Below are 22,316 nucleotides of genomic sequence, written 5' to 3' on the forward strand. Positions count from 1 at the left end.
GTGAATAAATCTGGTAATAACTGGGCTTTCTCCTAAGATTTTTGGCTAACCGGGCAGGACCGCAACTTTCCTAAATACTAAAATTGAATATTTGAACATGCTTGTATAAGACCGGATAACCTGTCAAGATACTGAACTCATTTCCTGATCCTTTATGAGTTAAAAATATTATGTTTTCTCTGAAACGGCATTTGAAATAAATTGTTTATAAGGGCCCCCCGAGAAAAATTGCCCCGGATCCCTCGATGACTTTATATGGCCCTGCTCGAAGGTAATTTCAACTAATCATTTTCAAATGAAATAGTAGTATGAGCATAATTTAAGAAAAAGACATTTTATAAAAACATAAATTTAAAATGAATCTACCTTAATAATCAAATGATTAGGAATTTAATTGAAGATGTTATATATTTTCATTTTAATTCAAATGTTAATCATGTGATAATAAACTATGCCATTATTGTGCATAAATTTTATTATTTTATTGATAGTTTTCGAAATCAATTCTTATTTCTTATCATTAACATTCTGGTGAGACCACTGAGTAAAATCATAGAAAAATTGTGAAACTCGTTTTTTTTTTTATTTTCAACTTAAATGTTTGACAAACTTTATTCGATTTCATCCAACCAATGTTATCTTGTCTTGTTCGAAAAAAAACACAAATATTCTACAAATAGGTATGTTCATATTTTTCACTTTTACATACCAAGGTAAAAGAATTGAGAATCACTTAGTTTTGTCGATGTACCTTATTTTGTCACGAAAACGATTATGCGGTTCTTTCAAACTCTGAAAATTAAAAAAAAAAAATGCACATCTTAGCTCTTTTGGCTCAAAAGGGTGCCTACCGCTGGTATAAGAGTATTCATTTGAAATTTTTGTCTTATGCAAAGCTTTTAGAAAACCTCATTCAAAAAAATTTGAACGGCAACTTGCAAAGTGTTTGAAGAAAAGCACGCCTATCGTACATAGTGCCTTTGAATTTTGTTTAAACTTCAGATTCGAGGCGTGGATCAGGGAATATCTTCATGTTTACTTGAAAACATGCGATTGGCAAAATTATTTCTATTTTCTATTCATTGCATTACATGCCTTATCTAAAATAAATCAACAATCGGAATGGAATAACATCTGAGCAAAACTGAAACAGAATACATTCATTTTGGCATCCCTGTTTCTCACATTAATCGTAACCAACTCGCAGTTAGAGCGAACTGCCAAAAACAACATGTGATTTATCTCCCACCATAATTTTTAATTTGCTAGTAGTCGACCGGTAGTTACTATTTTTTTTTGTTCATTTTTACACGCTGCCACAAATCAAACAATCGGATTTCAATTTATATTCCCCGGTGTTTGCTATCTCTGTTTGACTGGTTTTCCACCGAGGACAGTGCAAATATGGCCCAGCGCATCCAACGGTTTAACATGATCAACGACAACCGTAATAATAATTACTAACAGCAGAAACGGTCCTCTGGATCTGATCTTTGGCAGAGAACAAAATGACACCAAAAACACCGACTAGTAGAAACCCATAAAATAATTGGAGTTATAGTTTTACGGCACCATATTCGTTTGTTTTATAAGCAATTCGTTTTCCCTTTTTTCTCGGCACTCTCGACACCTAACACCCGCAACGGTTCCTTTACTAACATTCAAAACTAACCACAATAAATAACAAACTGGTGGGCTCGCATTGGTGGACTCGCACTGGTGGACGGAAACACTTTCTGGCACTTCCGGTGTTGGCTCGAGGCAGACCCTTGGCCAATGGGAGGGCTCTGCAGCATGGCCAAGGTTACCACCATATGGGATCTCCCACTAATCATCAATACTACTATCATAACCAAAGTCAACAACAACTTCAACATCAAAAGAAGAAGCAGCAACAACCAACGAATGCAGAAGGGAAATCTTTTTCCTTTTTCCCCAAGCGTAAATGGTAAGGATTTATTGTGTCGCTTTTCCGGTTTAAGATGTGTGTGCGTTGTTGTGCTGTGTTGTTTTTCCCGTTGATGGCCACTACTCTGAGTTGATGTTATGTTGTGTCCTGCTAGGCAGTAAGTATGGGAAAGGATCACTACTTCCGAATGGAAGTAATAATTCATAAAAAATGAGCGTTGAGAGCTTGTTTGCTCATATCTTGGCAATGTCCTCGAGGACCTCGTACCTCAGCAATGTATTGCAACAGACCGATACCATAACAATTTGACAAATTAATTTCGCTAAAATTCACAGTAGGGGAGAGTGGGGATACTTGATCCCCTTTTCTTATTTTCACCATATCTTTTTGGAAAAGTTTAGCAACTCGCCGTCTTTGACATTTTCTGACAGCTTGTAACTTCAAATTTCTATGCTCCAAAAATAAGAACGATGCTTGAACCCGTTGATGAACTAGAAGCATTTCCGTGGGAGTAAAAAAATTGCGATTTTTCTGAAGCTAGGGGAGACTTGATCCCCTATTGAAGAAGACTTGATCTTTTATTCAGGAAGCCCTAATCCTTGTATAAAAATCAAACAAAACGCCAAGATAGAATGTTAATTGACTATTTTGGTCATGTTTGTTCTCATTTCACAATTGATAGCAGACATAAGAAGAAAATTCTATAACTTTGTCTCAACGCTAATAACATTGCATATTTAAAGGCGCTATTTTTTATAATAAAGAGAAAATTTATTATTTTTGCTCTTTTCTTCAGACAATTGTTTGATAAATATTAGTTTTTGGATAAATATTAGTAATTTCGTAATCAGCAATCATAACGATCAATTCAGAAGTAGAATATGCCGTTTGGAAGGGGGGATCAATTGTACCCAACACTAGGGGATCAATTGTACCCATAATCAACATTTTAGAAAACTTTGTCTGAAAAAAGTTGAGAGTTTTCCATTCCTTTGAAAATATGGCATTCTGAAGTTCATTTTACGCTCGAACGATAGATACATTGAAACAAATATTTTTCTCATAATTTTCCCATGTAAGGAACATTTTAAAGTGATGAAAAAAGATCTTCAAGTTACATTTTGTGAAATTTTTCATACAAAGTTCAATTACTCAAACAATTATTTTGTTAAAAAATTTTCAACTACAAGCATTGTCGTTTTGCTCATTTTGGCACATTTTTCTAGAACATTTGATCTTTGTAAGACATTCCAGTTTCGAGATATAGCTAAGGAATCAAGTATCCCCAGGGATCAAGTATCCTCATTCTCCCCTACAGTTGATATTATATGAATAGAATTTTATTCCCTACAAGTGAAATCGTTTATCGTTCATCCTTAACCTTAAATCGTTAATCCCATCTAATGATTTCAACTCTTTGAAAAAAAAAAACTATAAAAATATTTTAAATCTGTTGGAAAAAATTATGCTTTAGCCCATAAAAAGTTACAAAGCTACGCTTTCTTTTTTTCAATATTTTCATAACGATTCTCATACAAAGCAATTTTTCGATTTTTCCTCAAAGCCAAAGCATGTAGAGTGCACAATTGAGAGTGACTAATACCTTTTACGAAAACTGAAAAAACATTTTTTTAAATTTGAATAAAACAAGTTAGAAAAAATGATCAAGCATAAACTGCGCCATAAATATACCTTCTGATACGTATTTTCAATTACACAGAGGGGTTAGTTTTCAACAAGAATAAATTTAGAATCAACTACCATTTTTAACGGTGTACAGGACGCAGTTATTTGCTAAAATTTTAGGACCGAAAATAATGATGCTTCCTATACAACGGTGCAAAATTTAACTCACTTTTTCTACTTTTTTCAAACTTTTTTGTTCAAAATGCAAGTACGTGCTATTCACCGATAAAAATAAATATTTAAAAAATATGTTTCGCACAAAATTTCTTGCACAACTCGGAACATAAAAGCGTGTTTTTCTCGAAATTAAAACGAAAAACAATTATACCACTTTGGATCACAAGGCCTCACATAATCTTTTATGATACTATTCAATTCCATGTAAAAAAAACCAAGCTCAAGTAAATCAGAACTATAAATTTGCCTTATTCCAACGCATTTGTGAATTTGAGATAATGAATTGGATAAATTTTAAAGTTTTTTTTAATTGAAATGACGATTTCAGACACTTAAATACTCAATCCAGTAGAGGAATCAACAATCCAAGTAGAGGTATCAACAATTCAATTTCTGGCAATTTAAAACTCATACACCATACCAGGAACCATAAAAATACGAAGTACAAACGCGGTTCGTGTTTTTTTTTGTTGATTTTAAAACACTGACAATAGATTTTGTATGGTTTCTAATACTTTTGAAAAAAAATGTGATAAAATTGAAATATGAACCGTGATTAAATTGAGCGTGAATATGGCGAGCATTGAATAAATTGAACGTTGATTAAATCGAAAAATTACTGTAGCTACAGTTGCGTTCAAAAAAGAATGAAATCGCATGAAGCTGCGCACCCACTTCCAACTTTGACAAGCTGCCATTTCTCTCTCGGTTTATATTTTTTCATGAAAATTTCACACAATCTAGTTCAACTATCCAACTAACACTCCACAAAATTTGAAGTCTTTACAATGACGGGAAACAAAGATACAGCTATTCCCGTAAAAAAGAGAAATTCGGAACTGCTTCACTAAATTTGCTGTATCTTTGACAATTTTCATTGAAAAATTTTGAAATTTGGTCCAAAGATGTAAAAATGTTTGATCTAATACCAGGCCAAGTTTCGTCAAAATCGATGAACGTGATCAAAAATGGTGCCGGATTGAAAATGAGGTTCGTTATCGCCCAGCAGACGATTTCATTCTTTTTTGGACGGATGTTTGTATGGAAAACATCGTAATCCATGTATTCTTGTTTTTTTCTTTCACAAAACAAAAATTTATCAAAAAGAATGTTGTAAATAGTTAAAAACATCATTCGTACTTTGTTTCGAAAGAGAAAATGTTCCAACATGGTTCAAAATAAAAAGAACAGAGTTTCAGTAATGACCTGTTAATTACACCGATAAACAAATTTGATCCACAGTTAAAGCGAATATTCTATTCGCTATTTTGTTTCTATACCAGCTCTGTAGGAATAATTTCTATTTCTAAACAAAGCAAAAATGAAGTTCCTATCAATTTACAACATTCTTTGTTATAAATGTTGGTTTTGTGAAAGAAAAAACCAGAATACATAGATTACGATGTTTTTCATACAAACATCCGTCCAAAAAAGAATGAAATCGTCTGCTTGGCGATTATGAACCTCATTTTCAATCCGGCACCATTTTTGATCACGTTCATCGATTTTGACGAAACTTGGCCTGGTATTAGATCAAACATTTTTACATCTTTGGACCAAGTTTCAAAATTTTTCAATGAAAATTGTCAAAGATACAGCAAATTTAGTGAAGCAGTTCCAAATTTCTCTTTTTTACGGAAATAGCTGTATCTTTGTTTCCCGTCATTGTAAAGACTTCAAATCTTGTGGAGTGTTAGTTGAATAGTTGAACTAGATTGTGTGAAATTTTCATGAAAAAATATAAACCGAGAGAGAAATGGCAGCTTGTCAAAGTTGGAAGTGGGTGCGCAGCTTCATGCGATTTCATTCTTTTTTGAACGCAACTGTAGGGGAGAGTGGGGATACTTGATCCCCTTTTCTTATTTTCACCATATCTTTTTGGAAAAATTTAGCAAATTGCTGTCTTTGACATTTTCTGACAGCTTGTAACTTCAAGTTTCTATGCTCCAAAAATTAGAACGATACTTGAACCCGTTGATGAACTAGAAGCATTTTCGTGGGAGTAAAAAAATTGCGATTTTTCTGAAGTTAGGGGAGACTTGATCCCCTATTGAAGGAGACTTGATTTTTTATTCAGGAAGCCCTAATCCTTGTATAACAATCAAACAAAACCCCAAAAAAGAATGTTAATTAACTATTTTGGTCATGTTTGTTCTCATTTCACAATGTATAGCAGACATAAGAAGAAAATTCTATAACTTTGTCTCAACGCTAATATCATTGCATACTTAAAGGCGCTTTTTTTTATAACTAAGAGAAAATTAATTATTTTTGCTCTTTTCTACAGACAATTGTTTGGTAAATATTTGTTTTTGGATAAATATTAGTAATTTCGTAATCAGCAATCATAACGATGAATTCAGAAGAAGAATATGCCGTTTGGAAGGGGGATCAATTGTACCCAACTCTAAGGGATCAATTGTACCCATAATCAACATTTTAGAAAACTTTTTCAGAAAAAAGTTGAGAGTTTTCCATTGCTTTGAAAATATGGCATTTTTAAGATCATTTTACGCTCGAACGATTGATACATTGGAACAAATATTTTTATCAAAATTTTCCCATGTAAGGAACATTTTAAAGTGATGAAAAAAGATCTTCAAGTTACATTTTGTGAAATTTTTCAAATAAAGTTCAATTACTCAAACAATTATTTTGTTAAAAAATTTTAAACTACAAGCATTGTTATTTTGCTCATTTTGGCACATTTTTCTAGAACATTTGATCTTTGTAAGACATTCCAGTTTCGAGATATAGCTAAGGAATCAAGTATCCCCAGGGATCAAGTATCCTCATTCTCCCCTATATATTACTAGAAAATAAATGGTGCTGTATTGCTATCGAGGGCAATTATGATCAATCAAAGAAATTATTTATCCAACACAAATTTAGAACATTTTCCAGTCCCTTATATAATACAGTAATCGCTTGTTATGGCTTATTTTCATCGTACACGCTCAACGATCAATTTATTTCAAGGCCTTTTAAGTTGTTATTCTACCATCAAAAATTTTCATTTTGAACAATCACGGATTGAATGATTTCATCTTAAATTTGTCGCTATTTGTTCGCGTTATTACGTCCGTCGTGTTTTTTTTTATATTTCCTATTTTTCCGATTTTTTTTGTTCTGAAATACATCTTAAAACGTTCCACAAAACTGTTGTTCGTTCAAAACAGCCGCCGACCGTGGCCTAGAGGATAGCGTTCAAGTCTTCTAAGCCAAAGGTCATGAGATCAAGTCTTGGTCACGGCAAACATAGTACTCTTTCTGTGGTTTGGTGGTATTAGCATTAGTAAAATGCTAGCCATTATATCCTTGAATGATGTACGCTTAGTCTTAAGTAGAATTTAGATCTCTTCAAAGAAACATGAAGTTTCACTGAGATCCTATATGTGTGTGTTCGTTTAAAAAAAAAAAAAAAAATAAACTTGACCGTAGATAAAAATGCTGTATGATTTCAATGATTTCAATACAAGCTCATATAAAACTCGAATCTATCGGTTTCCATATTGATAATTTTGTAACACATTCATTAAATTTTTATCATTTTTTTTAAATCATATATGATAAGTAACGATGATAAGTTCATCAAAACCATGAATTTGAAGAATTTTATTCCAGAACTTTTCAATCGAAAATAAATTAAATTCCAAAAAAAGGATTTTGAATTGTATTGGTTGAATTTTTTAAGTCGTTCTAGCGAATTTTTTGAGGCCGTATATCGAAACCGTGGCAAAATTGATGAAGGCTGATATAGCGAAAATCGAAAAGTCCTCTATCGAGGTATGGGTGTAAACGAGAGTGTCCCAAAATTGCGATCTTTGAAATAAGTCCAATTTTCGAAGATTTGACTTTAAAAAATATCCTGGGTTCTAAAATTTTCACAAAATTTGTATATTTTATATTTTTTCAAATTTTGTTTGGATAAAAAGTAACACGTTAAAATGAAATGTACATATATCAAATTTTTATCAAAACTGATAACCAGCATGCTATTTTCTAAAAAAAAAATTTTTTTGTTAAAAAATGTATTATTCAGCTGACTAAAATGTGTACTTTATATGATTTTTTTTTAATGCCGATGCTCTCAAAAGTTGCAGATTTTTAAAATATTCTTAATTGGGATTTTAAATAAGGATTGAATCGTAAAGCGATCTCCACACAATGATACAAACAACATGCTTTGTTCATCAAAGTATATAAAAATCCGCGTCTTTTGATGGAATAAGCTTTAAAAAATCACGTTATTTACATATTTTGTTTCGTTAATTAACAGATGTTCGGACAAAAAAAACATTAATTTAGAAAATAGCTTATCGATTTTACATTTTTAATGAAATTTGGTTCATTTTTAATTTTTTTTCGTGTATTTTTTAATCCAAACCAAATTTAAAAAGTCTAATGCATATTTTGTACAGTTTCAGGACCCAGAGTTTGTTCAAAATTAAATTTATGAAAAGTGGACATATTTCAAAGATTGCGACACATGATTATTTTGAGTTGGCCCAATACAAAGGTTTGTTCTCCCTAATAAACTAAGAATATATATTTTACACCGAAATTTACCATTTGAGCCCCCAGATTCCCAGACTTTAAACTAATTTGGGACACATTTTTTTGCACACGAACCCTTCAATTCAGCATAATATTAAAAGCTGTAATAAGGGTTTCAAATTCTCATTTCTTATTATCTTCAGAGTTTTAAATAAGTTCAAATACAAATTATATACACGATTATATTAAATCAACTATTCAAAATTGTAAGATTTTTATTCGATTGAAAAATGATTAAATTATAATCACGCGCTCTTTTTATGGTCATTCCACATCTATACAAATGATAACGATTCGGAATGGATTCAAAATATCAATGTTATCCGTGTTTGATTATTCCTAACAACATGTATGATATGAAGAACTGTTCAAAAAAATATTTAAAACCTAAAAGTAAAACGATCTGGTCATAAGAATATGGAATTAAGCATAAGAAGTAATATTTAGTGAACTGAGACTACGCATTTTGACAAAAAAAATCTTTCAAATTTTCCTATATTAGTACTTGTGGTGTGAAAATGCAAATAAAAATAGAACACATTATGCAGATGGACTTTTGAACGCCACAATCAGTTCGTCTGATGTGAGTACGAAATAGCTTTTGAAGATATGTGTTGTGAGAGCTACGACTTTATCACAAGAAAAAGTTGGAAAATGTATTTGATCTTACTGAACTCCCTGTTGGATATTATTTTTTCAAATCCTTTCAAATTATGAAATGATTCAAAAGTAAACCATGATTTATACAACTAGTATCAAAAAAAGAATCTTCCTGGATAATATGCTACAAAAACCTTTGAAAGCTGGAAGCATGTTTTAAATCGAATTGACTTTTAATGGTTATTTGCTATGAATTCAAACTAAGGAGAAATTTACGACAACAAATTGTCAATATTGATAGATACACAAAGTTGTTAACCAAATTATAAAAGTATGGAAATTTAAAAAAAATGCACTTAAAATTTTCAACAGTTGAGCTTTCAAACAGATATGAATGGAAAAGATTTTAACTAAACAGTTCTGTAAAATCGGTAAGGAGCGGGTTTATAATAAAAATGTTGTGCAATTTAAAAAGAAATTGGACAATGCGAATAACAAATCAGTTCAAAGACAAATTCTTTTAACCATTTCTGTCATTGCTAGAGAAATCCAGTCGTAATAGTGATTATGTTTTTGGTGTTTTTCTTTCAATTTAATTAAAGCTTAGTTCTTTTAGAAATGGGACACTTTCTTTTGCTGATAGCTCGTTTACTAGTAATCGGACATTCAAAATTTTGGCAGTAATTTGGTCCCTGTAAAAAGTACTATCCGACCTATTTTTTTCAAAATTTCAAAATAACGCGTTTTTTAGATATTTACGATGCAAGAGAAAAAGGAAAAAATAATTTTGCACAGTTTCATTCAAAATCCATCATAATCATATTGATAGCTGAAAAAACCGTTGATTATTCGAAGAATTACTGTATGTGAGTGGTGTAAAAGTATGCAAATACTGTCAAAAATGTCCACAAAATTCAAATCAAGCATTGGAGTGAAGCATATGATCGGCAACTTCGGCTAAGGACCATCAGAGAATCAAGTCTCATACCAGCATTTTTAATTTTCAAAAAGCGAAAAACTAAGGGTAGATCGATGAAATTTCCAATTTTTTTTTCTCCGATAAGCTGAAAGTGTTGCCTCCAAATGAGTCATTCAAACACACCTCAAACACTAAATTTTTGCTAGTTCCATAGCTCGTAAGCTGTATAGCCGGTTCTGAGGCTATGGGACAGATGATTTCTGATGAACGACAAAACCTATGAAATACCCTATTTTAAACAAATTCCAGCGGTTGAGTCCTATACCATGTCTGCTCGTGGCAAAGTCCCGAGTATATTAAAGTATGAATTTGCTGGTTATTTTTTATGAAATATTGTGGTTTGCCAAAATTCTGCTCCTGTGGAAAGAAATAACAATATTCAAAACGAAAACTATGGTTTTCGCTGTTTTTAAAAGCCTAAAAAGATTAATCTTTTATGTACCCTTCGCAAACTACGATCTATACTAACCGATTATACTTTAAGTTTAATCTCATGATGGTTTTACTTCATTATTGCCAGATTTTGCCAGCAGAAATTCCATTAAAAACGCTCAAAAATAATCAAATTTGTTAATTTGGAAACATCTGAATCCACTAAATTCCCCTCAGTTTCTTTTAAAAGAGAAGTATTGGTCCGAAAAGTAGCAGAAATTGAAGGAAGAGGGTGAAGCCACCTAAAATACAGATTAGACGAAGTATTAGTTATAAAAACTGATCAATATCATGACTAAAAAAAGTGTGCGCTAGCCGATGGGAGGTACTAAGAATAAAGTAGAATTTATTCTTACAAAAAACGATAATATTTTTTTTTCAAATTTTTTCATGAATTATCATAAAATTACCTTCATTTTCTTCGTAGAAAGTTTTTAGATCAAACGAAAGGTTTTTAAGATACACGCATTCGTAACTGTCCCATTTCTAAAAGAACTAAGCTTTATTTACCACATATTAAATCTTCATATAATTTCTCAGAGAACAAATAACATGTGAAAAATTTAATTTATTTATGTTGCAACCTTTTTTGAATTGCAATTTGATTTTCGAAATGTAGTACAAAAATCACACTAGTTTAAAGCATTTTTAACTGAGTAGAAGATCAATATTAATGTGAAATTGAGCGCTGAATCCAAAAATGACATTCAAAAAAATCTCAGTTGAACAGTTTTTTAGCTATGCTCCAAATGTAAAACTTTGGAAAAATAAAAATAGTAATTGTACTTAGATTCGAATATCTCGGACTGCATAACATTGATATTTTTTGTATATAAAAAATAAATGAATTTGCTATCGATTATATCAACTTCATTTTTTCGAATGATCAACAGTATTGTTGATATTACCTAGTGACTTTATGATAGAAAAAAAATCCGCATTTTTTTATGAAAAAAGATTTATACCTAACGAGAGTCTTAGACTCGATCGTAACATTTAAAAAATAAAATGTTCAAGATGTCAGTTCAAAACAAAGATTTTTTTTCGATTTATCAAAATCGGTTGAACATTGAAGAAGATATGGTTACATACACTTAATATAGGCTTGCCAGATACTTTCAGAAAAAAAGCGGGACATTTAACAAAAAAGCGGAACATTTAAGAAAATTTAAAAAAAAATCCTAATTGCGTAGCCAAACTTTTACGTTTAGCATCAGCCAAAGTTGTTCATAGAAAGAAAACTAAGGTTTTTTTAACGCAAATTGATTTTGCTCAATTTTTCTTACATGACTTCTGATTTTTGTCATATGCACCGTTTTTTTTCAAATTTTTCTCGCAAATTAACACGTTATTCGAGAGAAATTGTTTCAAGGCGTTCATGTGAACGGCGGATTTGATACATCGTTTAAAACCATTTTGTATTTTTTATAATAATAACTTTTTTTTGGTAATTTGTTCGAAAGTTTGAAGACATCAAGAAAATTTCCATCTTTATATACTTTGGACAATTGAGTCAAGTAAGGTGGTTTATAATATTTGGAAATTTAACTAAGATTCCGGCGAAGAAGTTTATCTCTATAATTCTATAATTTATTATCAACTTTAACAATATTTTTTTTCATACATTGGCTTACGTGCTGCAAGAACACTTAACTGAACCAGAATCTTACTCTAATGCTAAGATGATTAGATTTATTGTGTATTGTCTTATACAAGCTATAAAAAATGCTGCTTATTTTTGAGAAAAAGTTGATTTGAAAGATTTTCTGTTCATCAAAGAATTCAAATTGATTTTTCCGGTGTCAGTCAGTTTACTTTGTAAAAGTTTTTCAAGAAAGCGGGACAGCAGGACATTCAACAAAAAAGCGAGACATGCGGGTGGCAACCCTAACTTAACAGTAATTTTAGCATTTTTGAATAACGGACTCAAATAGGATTTTGAGTATTTTGCTCGGGAGGTACAAACAATATTGGTTTTTTTATAATAACTTCTCTTCATAGGGCGACTGCATTTCTTGAGTATTTTTCTAAAAATCTAAACTAAGAAAAATATTTTACCCAAAAACTGCAATAGGATTGGAAATGAAATAAAAAAGTTATTCCGGTGGAAAGATTGGTTTTTTCCTAAAAGTACTCATTGCACGTTAGACAAAAATTTGCGGCCAAAATAAAATTTTTGAACCGCAATATTTTTGTTTGTTGAAGTCCAATCGTATAGCAGTCTTCGAGTAAAATATTTGTCTCAATTTAGGCATTAAGGAAATTATGCATAGAAAGCAATCGGTCGATGTAGAATAAAGTTATATTTGACGCTGTTTTTGTTCCTCCCGAGCCAAATCCCTCAAAATCCCATTCAAGCTTGAGACTCAAGAACACCCCTCCCTATGGCGAGATCTTTCTGATATTTGGCCTGTGCCTTCTGATAAGCTTATGAGTGGGATCTGATATTTTTATTTCTTCCTTTACTATGATGAGTACACAATTATTAAAAAATGTAAGGATTACTATTATGGTAATTACTTTTAGGTAATAATATCTTCTTCAATGTTCATCCAATTTTGAATAATAACCTCTTAAAATCTTAGTTTTTGAATTTACATTCAAGGTCTGTAGAAAATCATATATTTTTCAAACGTAATGAGATTTTCTAAAATATAGCGTTTTTTTAAATTTTCTATCATAAATTCACTAATATCAACAATACTGTTGATAATACACAAAAATGAAGTTCACATAATCAATAACAAACTTATTCACATTTAATATGCAGAAAAAAAATCAAATCATTGTTATTCAGTCCGAGATATTTTAATCTAAGTGAAGATAAGTACTTTTTCTATTCTTCAAAATTCTCAAGAAAGTTCAATCAAAGTTAAGGTTTTTTTTTTAATTTTGTTAACAAGTGTAGTTGTTGTTGCCAATTCTCTGAAGTGAATTCAACTTATAATTCAGTTTTTATATTTCTTCGATTCTAGTAATTGAAGAATATCAACAATAATAAAAACAATAATAGAAACATTTTTGTAACTAAATAACGTTACATCTCACATTTTAATTCTTCAGTTATAAAATAAACATATGTACAGTACCGTCCATAATTGTAAAGAAATTGGAAGCAAGCGCACTGTCACTTCGACTTTTAACTTACATAACTTTGAACTCTGATGATATTTTTGATCAAATTTCTTTTGGGCTTTTACCATAAAACTGCAATATCTCAGACATTTTTCGCCTGTAGATGGAAAAGAGTTTGTTCTCATGAATCGTCCAAAATTCTATAGAAATTGCATTTTAAGGTTCATGCATGAAATATTGTAACTCGCGTAACATTTGATCCCATCAATAGAATTTCTCAAAAACTTCAGACATGCTAACTTCATGTTTCAAAAATTTCTCTGCAAATTTTCAATAACAAGTGATGCACAGTTTTTCAAATATTACAGTTTAAATGATTGAAGGCCAAAAAGTCCGTTATCCGTAGAATTACTGTATTCCAAGCCACACAAACTTTATAAAGCTCAAATTTCAGGATATATTATTGAGATAGGTTATCTATCTTTCACAGGAAAATTTGATCAAAAAATGTCATCAGAATTAAAAATAATGGAAGTTCAAAGTCAGAGTGACAATGCGCGTGCTTCCAATTTCTATACAATGATGAACGATATTGTATAAGAGTCGCTTTCATCCTTCTTGCTCCCCATCTGAATGAAATAAGGGGTCTCAAACATTAATCAAAATATAAATTGTTGCATCATTATCAAACAGATGGGAGGCATTTTTTAGTTTTTCATTTCTGATTCCAAATCAGATTTTTTAAATAATTTTTTTGGATGTTCGACTGTTGATGCTCATACTCTATGCTTTCGATTCTTTGCACCATTTTAATGAAAAACTTTTTTTACTCTTGCAATTCAACAGATTAAGCACTCCAGCATCTCTTTTGTTAAACGCTGTTGGACTTAAAATCAATTACAGCTAGAATGGAACTTCGTATGATGTTAATGACGCTCAATGGGCCAAGAACCACACTTATGTGGTCAAAATTGCCTGCAGGTCAGAGGACTAGTTATAACTCATCGTTGTCTTGAACAAAGTGGCTCGACTATTTTTGCCCTATTTATTGATTGAGTTGAATAAGTAGAGGAGAGTGGGGTAACGTGGGCCACTCTAAATATCTCAGCTGTGTGTTGAGATAAAAATCCCAATCCAACTGTCATCGTCGTCGCTTTCCGTAGGCATGTTTTTCTACATGTTGTTGACTTATGTACGCATTATATGCTTCTTTTTTTAACTAGCCTAGAAAAATGTACTTACATAATTAATCAAGCCCGACAAAGTTGCATCCGTGGGAGACCTAAAGTACATAACAAAAGTATGCTCATACGCTAATGATCATAGTTTTCTCATGATCTTTCACATGTAAAAGGAATTTTTTATGGAACATCAATAAGTCACTCAAACGCAACCAATTTGCAAATCATTGCTTGTGGGGAATCGTGGGCCACATTTTATGGGGTGTCTTAGGCCATCTATATTTAGGTGTTTTTATACACATTCAGAACTCAAAATACGTTATTACTATCTGTAAAGTTTTCTTATGCCAAATTAAGAGTTATGAAAAATGTTTTGTCTTTCTTTTTTTATGTGATAGAGACGTACATAAATCCTATACATATATGAAATTTTGCCGAAATGTTCGCGAGCCAGGTTTGAGGAACTATTCGATCATACACATTTTTTTATTATTTCCTCATCTGAAATTGCTTTGAAATAACTTAATGAATTATGAAATTTCAGTTTTCAGTCATAAACTCATAAACTTTGCACGTTATCTAGTCAATTTGGATTTGGTAGCCCACGTTTCCCCACAGTTTTTCAAAATTAAAAAAAAACTACTTGTTTTGAAACAGTCATAACTTGGAAAATTAATGTTTAAAAAAAATAATAAAAAATGCCTAAATATACCTTAAAAATGTAGAAAACCTTTCCATTTATTTTTTTACTTTTAATTTTTTAAAATAAAGAAGTTATGAAGCAAATAAAAAAACTGGCCAATGATACCAAACTCTCCCCTACTATTTTTTCGCGCAAGGTGACTCTAAAATCTTACTTTTCCAGAACTTATGTAAAAGATGTAATGAACAATTTTTTAGAACGAACTGTGCCTACCTATTAATCCTGTAAAATTAAGATGTTGGCGTCACCTAGCGGAGAAAACAGGAATAATTTAACTCAATCAATGGATAGCTCAAATATAGTCGTGTAATTTTCTGGAAGACACTAGAGAGCTACAAACAACCCTCTGGTCTGCAGTCAATTTTGATCATAAAAGTGTGGTTCCTGGCCCACTATAAGACGCCCATCAGAAATTTATGTAATAAAACTTTGGGTTATTTCGCAAAATTTAGAAGGTGGGTGTCAGTAAACATCTACGACTTTATTTTAGTTTTTGGCACTTGTACGAGACCCAGCAAAACCTACCCAGAAAGTATCAGAAAGGTATTTATGGAATCAATATTTACGTTTCATTATTATTTTTAACTGTAATTCATTTAAAAAAACGCCTTTTTTAACAGAAAATTATGGTAATAACTGACAGCTACCAAGGTAAAATGTAATAATAATTAAACAAGTATGCTACCGTAATAGTACTATAGGAGTACTTAGCCGAGGTAAGCGGGTTTATACTGAATTTCAAATACCTAAGTGTATAAGTATGATTATTCTATTGATAATTTATGTGGTATTCCGTCAAATATTGCTTTCAAACTTTTGAAATATTTCGAATTTTGAATACACTTTTCATTTACTCACCCCTACCAAATTCACTTTCCAGATCCAACAACCACAACGAACCGTCTCAAGTTCGTCACATCCCCGCCTTCAGCTATCTGAATCCGAACGCCCCTCAACTACTACGTTACTCACCGAACAGCGAACAGCAACCATCATCGCCACACCATTCCCACAAGCAGCAATATCACCGCGACAGCAGTAGTGGAGCCACGCCAACGAGCGACGTCAGCAGAAACAGCCATCGATACAACGAGATGATATCACAGTACGTACAGCAGCAGCTGCAGCGATCGGCACGGGATCACGCCAAGGCCAAGAAGCTTAGCAAGAGTGAATCCAAGGTGAAGGAGAAAGAGAACAAGGAGAAGAAGAAGAAAGAGAAAAAGGCCAAGAAAGATAAGGAAAAATCCAATTCGGAGGAGAAGTCTCGCAAGGAGTCGAAGAAGAAGGCTCCGATGCCGAATCCGCAGCCTCAACAGCAGGTGCCGCAGAAACGGATGATCGAACATCATGAGTATCAGAACATTTCGGAAGAGACCAAAATAGACAGCAAGAGTCCGGTCATGAGAATGTTTGGGGATACAAACTTCCTGCTGAACCATAGACGCAAATCTTCGGGTCCGAAAGAGAGTGGCCTAAGTTGTGGTCAAGGAGTTTGTGAACTGCTCAACGGAGTGTATCGCTTTAGTCCTCATGTGACCTCGTTTGACGAGTTGGAATCGAATAAGGGAAGTGACAACCGATCACATGCATCGACGTTGGATTCGAAGGAGTATCAGAACTTGAACGTTTCCAAGTACTTGAACATTGACGTAAAGACACCGAATTTGAGAACCGTAAGAAATCCGCATCATCAGTACCAATATCATCACGGACATCACTACTCCGGACATCTAAGTTCTAATAGTAGCAGCTTAAGCGGGGGAAGTAGTGGCTCGAATTCGTTGAATTCGTTCGATTCCGTTGAACAGGCAATCATCTTCCAGAAGAACAAAAACGCGGACTCTTACCTGGGACCGTTTAACTTCCGGCAGCTGCTGAGGCCTACCCAAGGTCCCACGGAATCACTCCGAAAGCGCAAAGGTATCAATCCTGGATCACCACCTCCACTACAAAGGGGTAAAAGTTAAACGTTGAATGTTGATTTGTAAAAGTGATCGAAATTGATCCCCGCCTCATGTTCTGCATTTTCGGGGTTTATGTTTAGGTTAGAAAGTTTCTGTTCGATTGGTTTGAGCATTGATTTTTCACGTTTTTTTTTGTTTTCGAGATTTTATCTAACTTATTCGGTGTGATTTCCAAAACGCTGATAGACCAACTCGTTCTGCATTCTGTCTTAAGGTTTGAAGAAAAACTGAAAACGATAGAACATTGCGTGTTTGAAGAAATTCCGGTCACAATAGTTTTAGACTTCATTCAAATCATGGGAGTTTTCACACTTTAAATGAAATTGCTCGTTCTAAGGGCTTAACAGAAGATTCTTTTAACATTGAAAATATTACTCTTATTTCTTGAAATTTCAATATTATTAATAAGCAATGCAACTTTGTTGAACTTAAAAACTCAATCATTTATTTTTCAAAACTCCGTTGGTAAACAACTACTTTTATCGATTTTTGAAATCTTCTTTAGATCTTCGAATTACGCAAAATATATGAATGCAGAACGATTTTAGGTCTATCGTAGATTTTCGCTTGTTTTTAATATCAATTTGATGAAACACTACAATCATTAAATTTATCTACTACCACTATCTTGATTATTTTGAAAACATCATTGGTTTGACTTTCTTCACATTATTTAACTAATGATCCTACTTTGCATGTTCAAGATAAGCAAATCAATCTCATTCAGTCAACTTTTTTTTCAACCATAGCTTTTCTACAGACTTTCCGGGGGTATTAGTTTCCTTGAGATCGCGCTGAGGGGTAAAACTTGCACATTCCGATTCTTGGTTCTTAGCTATTCTCTGTAGCCGCAAAACCGTTTATTGACTTTGCAAGGTTCCACTTTTTTTGTGCTGGTGGGATCAAACTGAACTGCATTTTCTTCCAGGGGACAAGAAAGTTATTCCCCACGGGCATAGTTTTTCATCATCCTGAAAATTGGTCTTAACAAAAGGAAAAAAAACTAACGGAGAAATTTCTCAAGGAAAAAATATTTATTTATTCTTTACACCAATTACTAAGAGATGTTTTCAATTTTAAATAATTAAAAAATTTACAAGAATTTGTAAAAAAAGACTGTTTTTTAATTTTGAGATTTTTAAAGAAATTCTCAGCTTTCCGTGCCCTCAGCAATTTATTCAATGCACGTCTTATCTCCGTTTTCCACCAATTGCTTGTCGTCTGGGGTGAAAATTTCTCAATTGTTTTTAAATGAATGAAAAATCCTTGCAGCTAAACGTTCCGCGGGCACAAAGAAAGTGCAGGAAATTACCCAACCGCCAGTTACGGGAGCATAATAACAGACCTTGCGGAATGTGTGAGTCGGGCGAGAAGATGCTCTTGAAAATAAATTAAATTCTCGCTTCGTCAGAGAACAGGACCGATCCTTCAGAAGCGGTAAGAAATAAAAGTTTAATCCTTCACCGTGGAATTTATTTTCAATAAAACGAAAACAGGTCCTTCACTTTACAAAATTTGGCTTCGGTAGCCCTTTCTTAGGAAAAACGTTACCTGTTTCTCGGTTAGAAAACTTCTGAAATCTATAGACCCTAGATCTTTACTGTTCCATATGTATTATTATTATTTATTCCTTATACTTTATACACAGTTAAACGCTTAACATAAGATACCACTTTAAAGATACCACATTGGGGAAGAATAATGACTAAGATAAGTTTAACAATGAAAAACAAAAGGAACAAAATCTCTTTACATCCTATGTAACCAAAGATAGCAAATTGGATTTACCTTCGTCTTTATTTAGCCTGTAAGAAGCACCCGAGTTATCCATTAGTTGTGTTTATCATGGCGTAAATCTAAATATTAAAAATAAAACAAAAACCTCAAAAGTGTTGTATACCAAGTTAAAAACAAATGTTGACCATTTTTGTACACCCGAAAAAAAAAGAAAATAGACAGATACACTCATGTTAGAAGGCATCCATCGATGTACATATGAAGTTTTTTGTGTATGTAACATATGATTGAATGTAAGTGGGTAATTGCTATTAAGTTGCTAGTTTGGCCATCGGAACAATCGAAATCTTTGTTTCGTTACGAGAATAACCAAAAACAAGTGGACTTCAACACAATCAAGGGCATATTACTGTTAAATAAAAGCAACTTTGGAATTTAATTTCTCTAAATAATATTTTGTTTGTATTACAACCTGGAACAATCCGAAACTCTTTCGTGTTGATTATTTTATTTATTTACATAGTTATCCGTCTCCCGACATAACTTGATGAATATAATTCCTCCAAATAACTCGGTCCATGGCGATCGTTCTCCAATTTCTCATACACACATACCACATTCGCCAGATCACGCTCCACTTGGTCAAACCACTTCGCTCGCTGCAACCCTGCTTGTCAGATTCACAGCAAACACTGGGCAGTTGTCCGGCATTCTCGCAACATGTCCTGCCCAGCGTATCCGTCCAGCCATTCACCATCTTTTGGAGACTGGGTTCGCCGTAGAGTCGCGCGAGCTCTTGGTTCATCCTTCGCCTCCACACTCCGTTCTCCAGCACGCCGCCAAAGATGTTTCTTAACACGTTCGTCGTCCTGGGATGCATATTCATGTGACGGGTGTATTTCCTGGGAAGCCCCGTCACATCAAAAACGTGTGACGCTCTCTTACTCATTTTAGCCGCCCAGTTAAGCCTCAGGTTGCAAATCTGGGGGCTCTCCTTCTTTATTTTGACGCTTGAAGAATTTTTTTTGGGCCCGGCTAGAAAAAAAACCAAAATGAACGTGGCGACGAACGTGTTAACACTCGTCACTCAAATACTCCGAGTGTGCGCAGGTCCTCCTCAAGCAATATGCAGTTTTCGTGCCTGTAGAGAACAATCGGTCTAAAGAACGCTACGTACGGGTTGCACTTCGTGCCAGTGCTCGACCGCAGTTGCTTGTGGAAACCATAGTAGGCACGACTTACTTTGATCATTTGCTGCCGAATCTCAAGGCTGGTGTCATTGTCTGCGTCACCAGTGAGCCGAGATAGACAACAAACCCATATAGATAGACCATGTAACAGGGTCCGGCAATTGAACTGCTACATTTCTTCAACAGTAATTATTTCGTTGCACACGAAACAGTATTGAACGACTCCTCGTCGCTTTAATTACATTAAGTCTTAGCTATCATTGGTAAACAGGTGTTATCCGGAAAAAAAATGGATTTGTTATCTTATTTTGATCGCCGCTGGGATATATTCTTATCTAAGTTTGTGGCATATCGGCAAATTGAAAATCTAATTAGAGAGCAATTATGATAGACATGAAAATTGATAGGTGGAAAGGTCAAAGCTAGAGCGCTTTGGGTAGAAGAAACGAATAGATGGTGAAACTGTGAGCTTAGGGCATTGTTTTTATCGACAGCATGAAACTACTTGTGTGATTCTTTACCGCGCACCTGCTGGCTGTTTGTAGTAAGTGACGAAGAAGCCACATTGCTACCCACAACCAGCCCAGATGGGTCGAACACATGATATTGCGTCCGACCGGGCAAAAAATCACACAAGCAGCGCTCACAAGTGCTGTTTTGATTGCTGAACCAATTCTATCGATGCGTGCTACTTGTTCAGGTACAAGTAGTTTCATGCTGTCGATAAAAACAATGCCCTAAGCTCACAGTTTCACCATCTATTCGTTTCTTCTACCCAAAGCGCTCTAGCTTTGACCTTTCCACCTATCAATTTTCATGTCTATCGTAATTGCTCTCTAATTAGATTTTCAATTTGCCGATATGCCACAAACTTAGATAAGAAAAATGGATTTCGAACAGAAACGTAGCGCTGTTGGTTTGCCTAGCTGGCAAACGGCAGAAGGACATAGTTCGTGAGCTGTCCGATATAAGTGTGGGTAGAAGTTTTGCATACCGTACTGTTAAAAGATACCTGGAGACCGGAAGTGCCAAAAAACGGTATGGTGGGGGACGCCGATCTTATGTGGTGATACCTGCCATGGTGAAGGTCGTCAAGAAGTGCCCTAGAGAAACCCTCATCGTAGTGCCACTAAATTGGCAGAGAATCTCAACACATCGGATCAAAACCTCCGTCGGATCCTGAAAGATAAACTTCAGACCAAGCCCTACAAGATCCAAAAGGTTGAAGAACTTACGGTGAAGCAGAAACAAGAACGGGTAAAAAGAGCGAAAGCGCTATTGAAGAGGGCCGCGGAAGGAAGGTTGAAGAATATCGTGTTTACCAACGAGAAACTCTTCACCGTACAGCAGTTCGTGAATAAGCAGAACGACAGAGTTTGGTTGCCAGAAAGACCACGAAGCCATGCCGACTTGCTGAAGGCCCCCCGGCGACTCGGTGATGGTTTGGGCCGGAATCACCCGTGATGGCCGGACTCCGCTGATTTTTGTCCCTGAAGGAGTGAAAATCAACCAAAATACATATCGGGAACTAGTTCTGCCGAATGTCGTCGAACCGTGGGCACGTCGACATTTTGGTTCCAGGGATTGGCTTTTCCAACAAGACTCGGCACCGGCTCACAAAGCGAAGAAAACCCAACTTTGGATTGCGCAACATTTTACAGGTTTCATTGAACCTTATGGACTTCGCTGTTTGGAGTATGTTGGAGGCCGAAGTCTGCACTATGAAACATGAATGTGTGGAGGTCCTGAAGCGACATCTCGTGGCAGCATGGAATAAAATATCACAAAAACACCTGCGGGCCTCATACGATGCGTTCCTCGACCGTCTGCGGCGAGTGGTTGAACTCAAGGGCGAACAAGTCGAACTTTATCAATGAATTTTGGAAAATTAATTTGTTTTCAATAGAAATTGAATGAATTAGAAATTAAAAGTTGTTGTTTCGATCAATTTATATGTTTATTTCAATGTAGCACTTCAATTGCCGGACCTGTATACTGGACAAGCGGGCTCGGTCGGTCTCGAATCCACAGGCCTGCATATACTTCGTCTTGGACGTATCAATCATCAACACAAACCTTCCTGCTTCGCGTTGCAGTTTACAATAAATATCCTCTACCGCGGC

The 22,316-nt window shown here is 34.1% G+C and overlaps 1 protein-coding gene across 5 annotated transcripts in view; it reads left to right on the forward strand.

Annotated features, from left to right (window-relative positions):
- The window catches only part of LOC129749260 (myosin-IIIb-like), a 332,299-nt gene extending 312,844 nt beyond the window's left edge, over nt 1-19,455 (forward strand). For 3 of the 5 annotated variants that reach the window (XM_055744193.1, XM_055744192.1, XM_055744194.1), the window contains one exon: nt 16,180-19,455. In XM_055744193.1, the coding sequence (XP_055600168.1) occupies nt 16,180-17,269 (1,090 nt within the window). In that variant the 3' untranslated portion in view covers nt 17,270-19,455. Of the gene's footprint in view, nt 1-1,397; nt 1,949-16,179 lie in introns of those variants that run through there. The other 2 variants (XM_055744195.1, XM_055744196.1) reach the window with 2 other exon arrangements.
- Nucleotides 19,456-22,316: the final 2,861 nt, after the last annotated feature.

This window comes from Uranotaenia lowii, chromosome 2, assembly GCF_029784155.1.
Source record: "Uranotaenia lowii strain MFRU-FL chromosome 2, ASM2978415v1, whole genome shotgun sequence".
In the NCBI taxonomy this organism is placed as follows: domain Eukaryota; kingdom Metazoa; phylum Arthropoda; class Insecta; order Diptera; family Culicidae; genus Uranotaenia; species Uranotaenia lowii.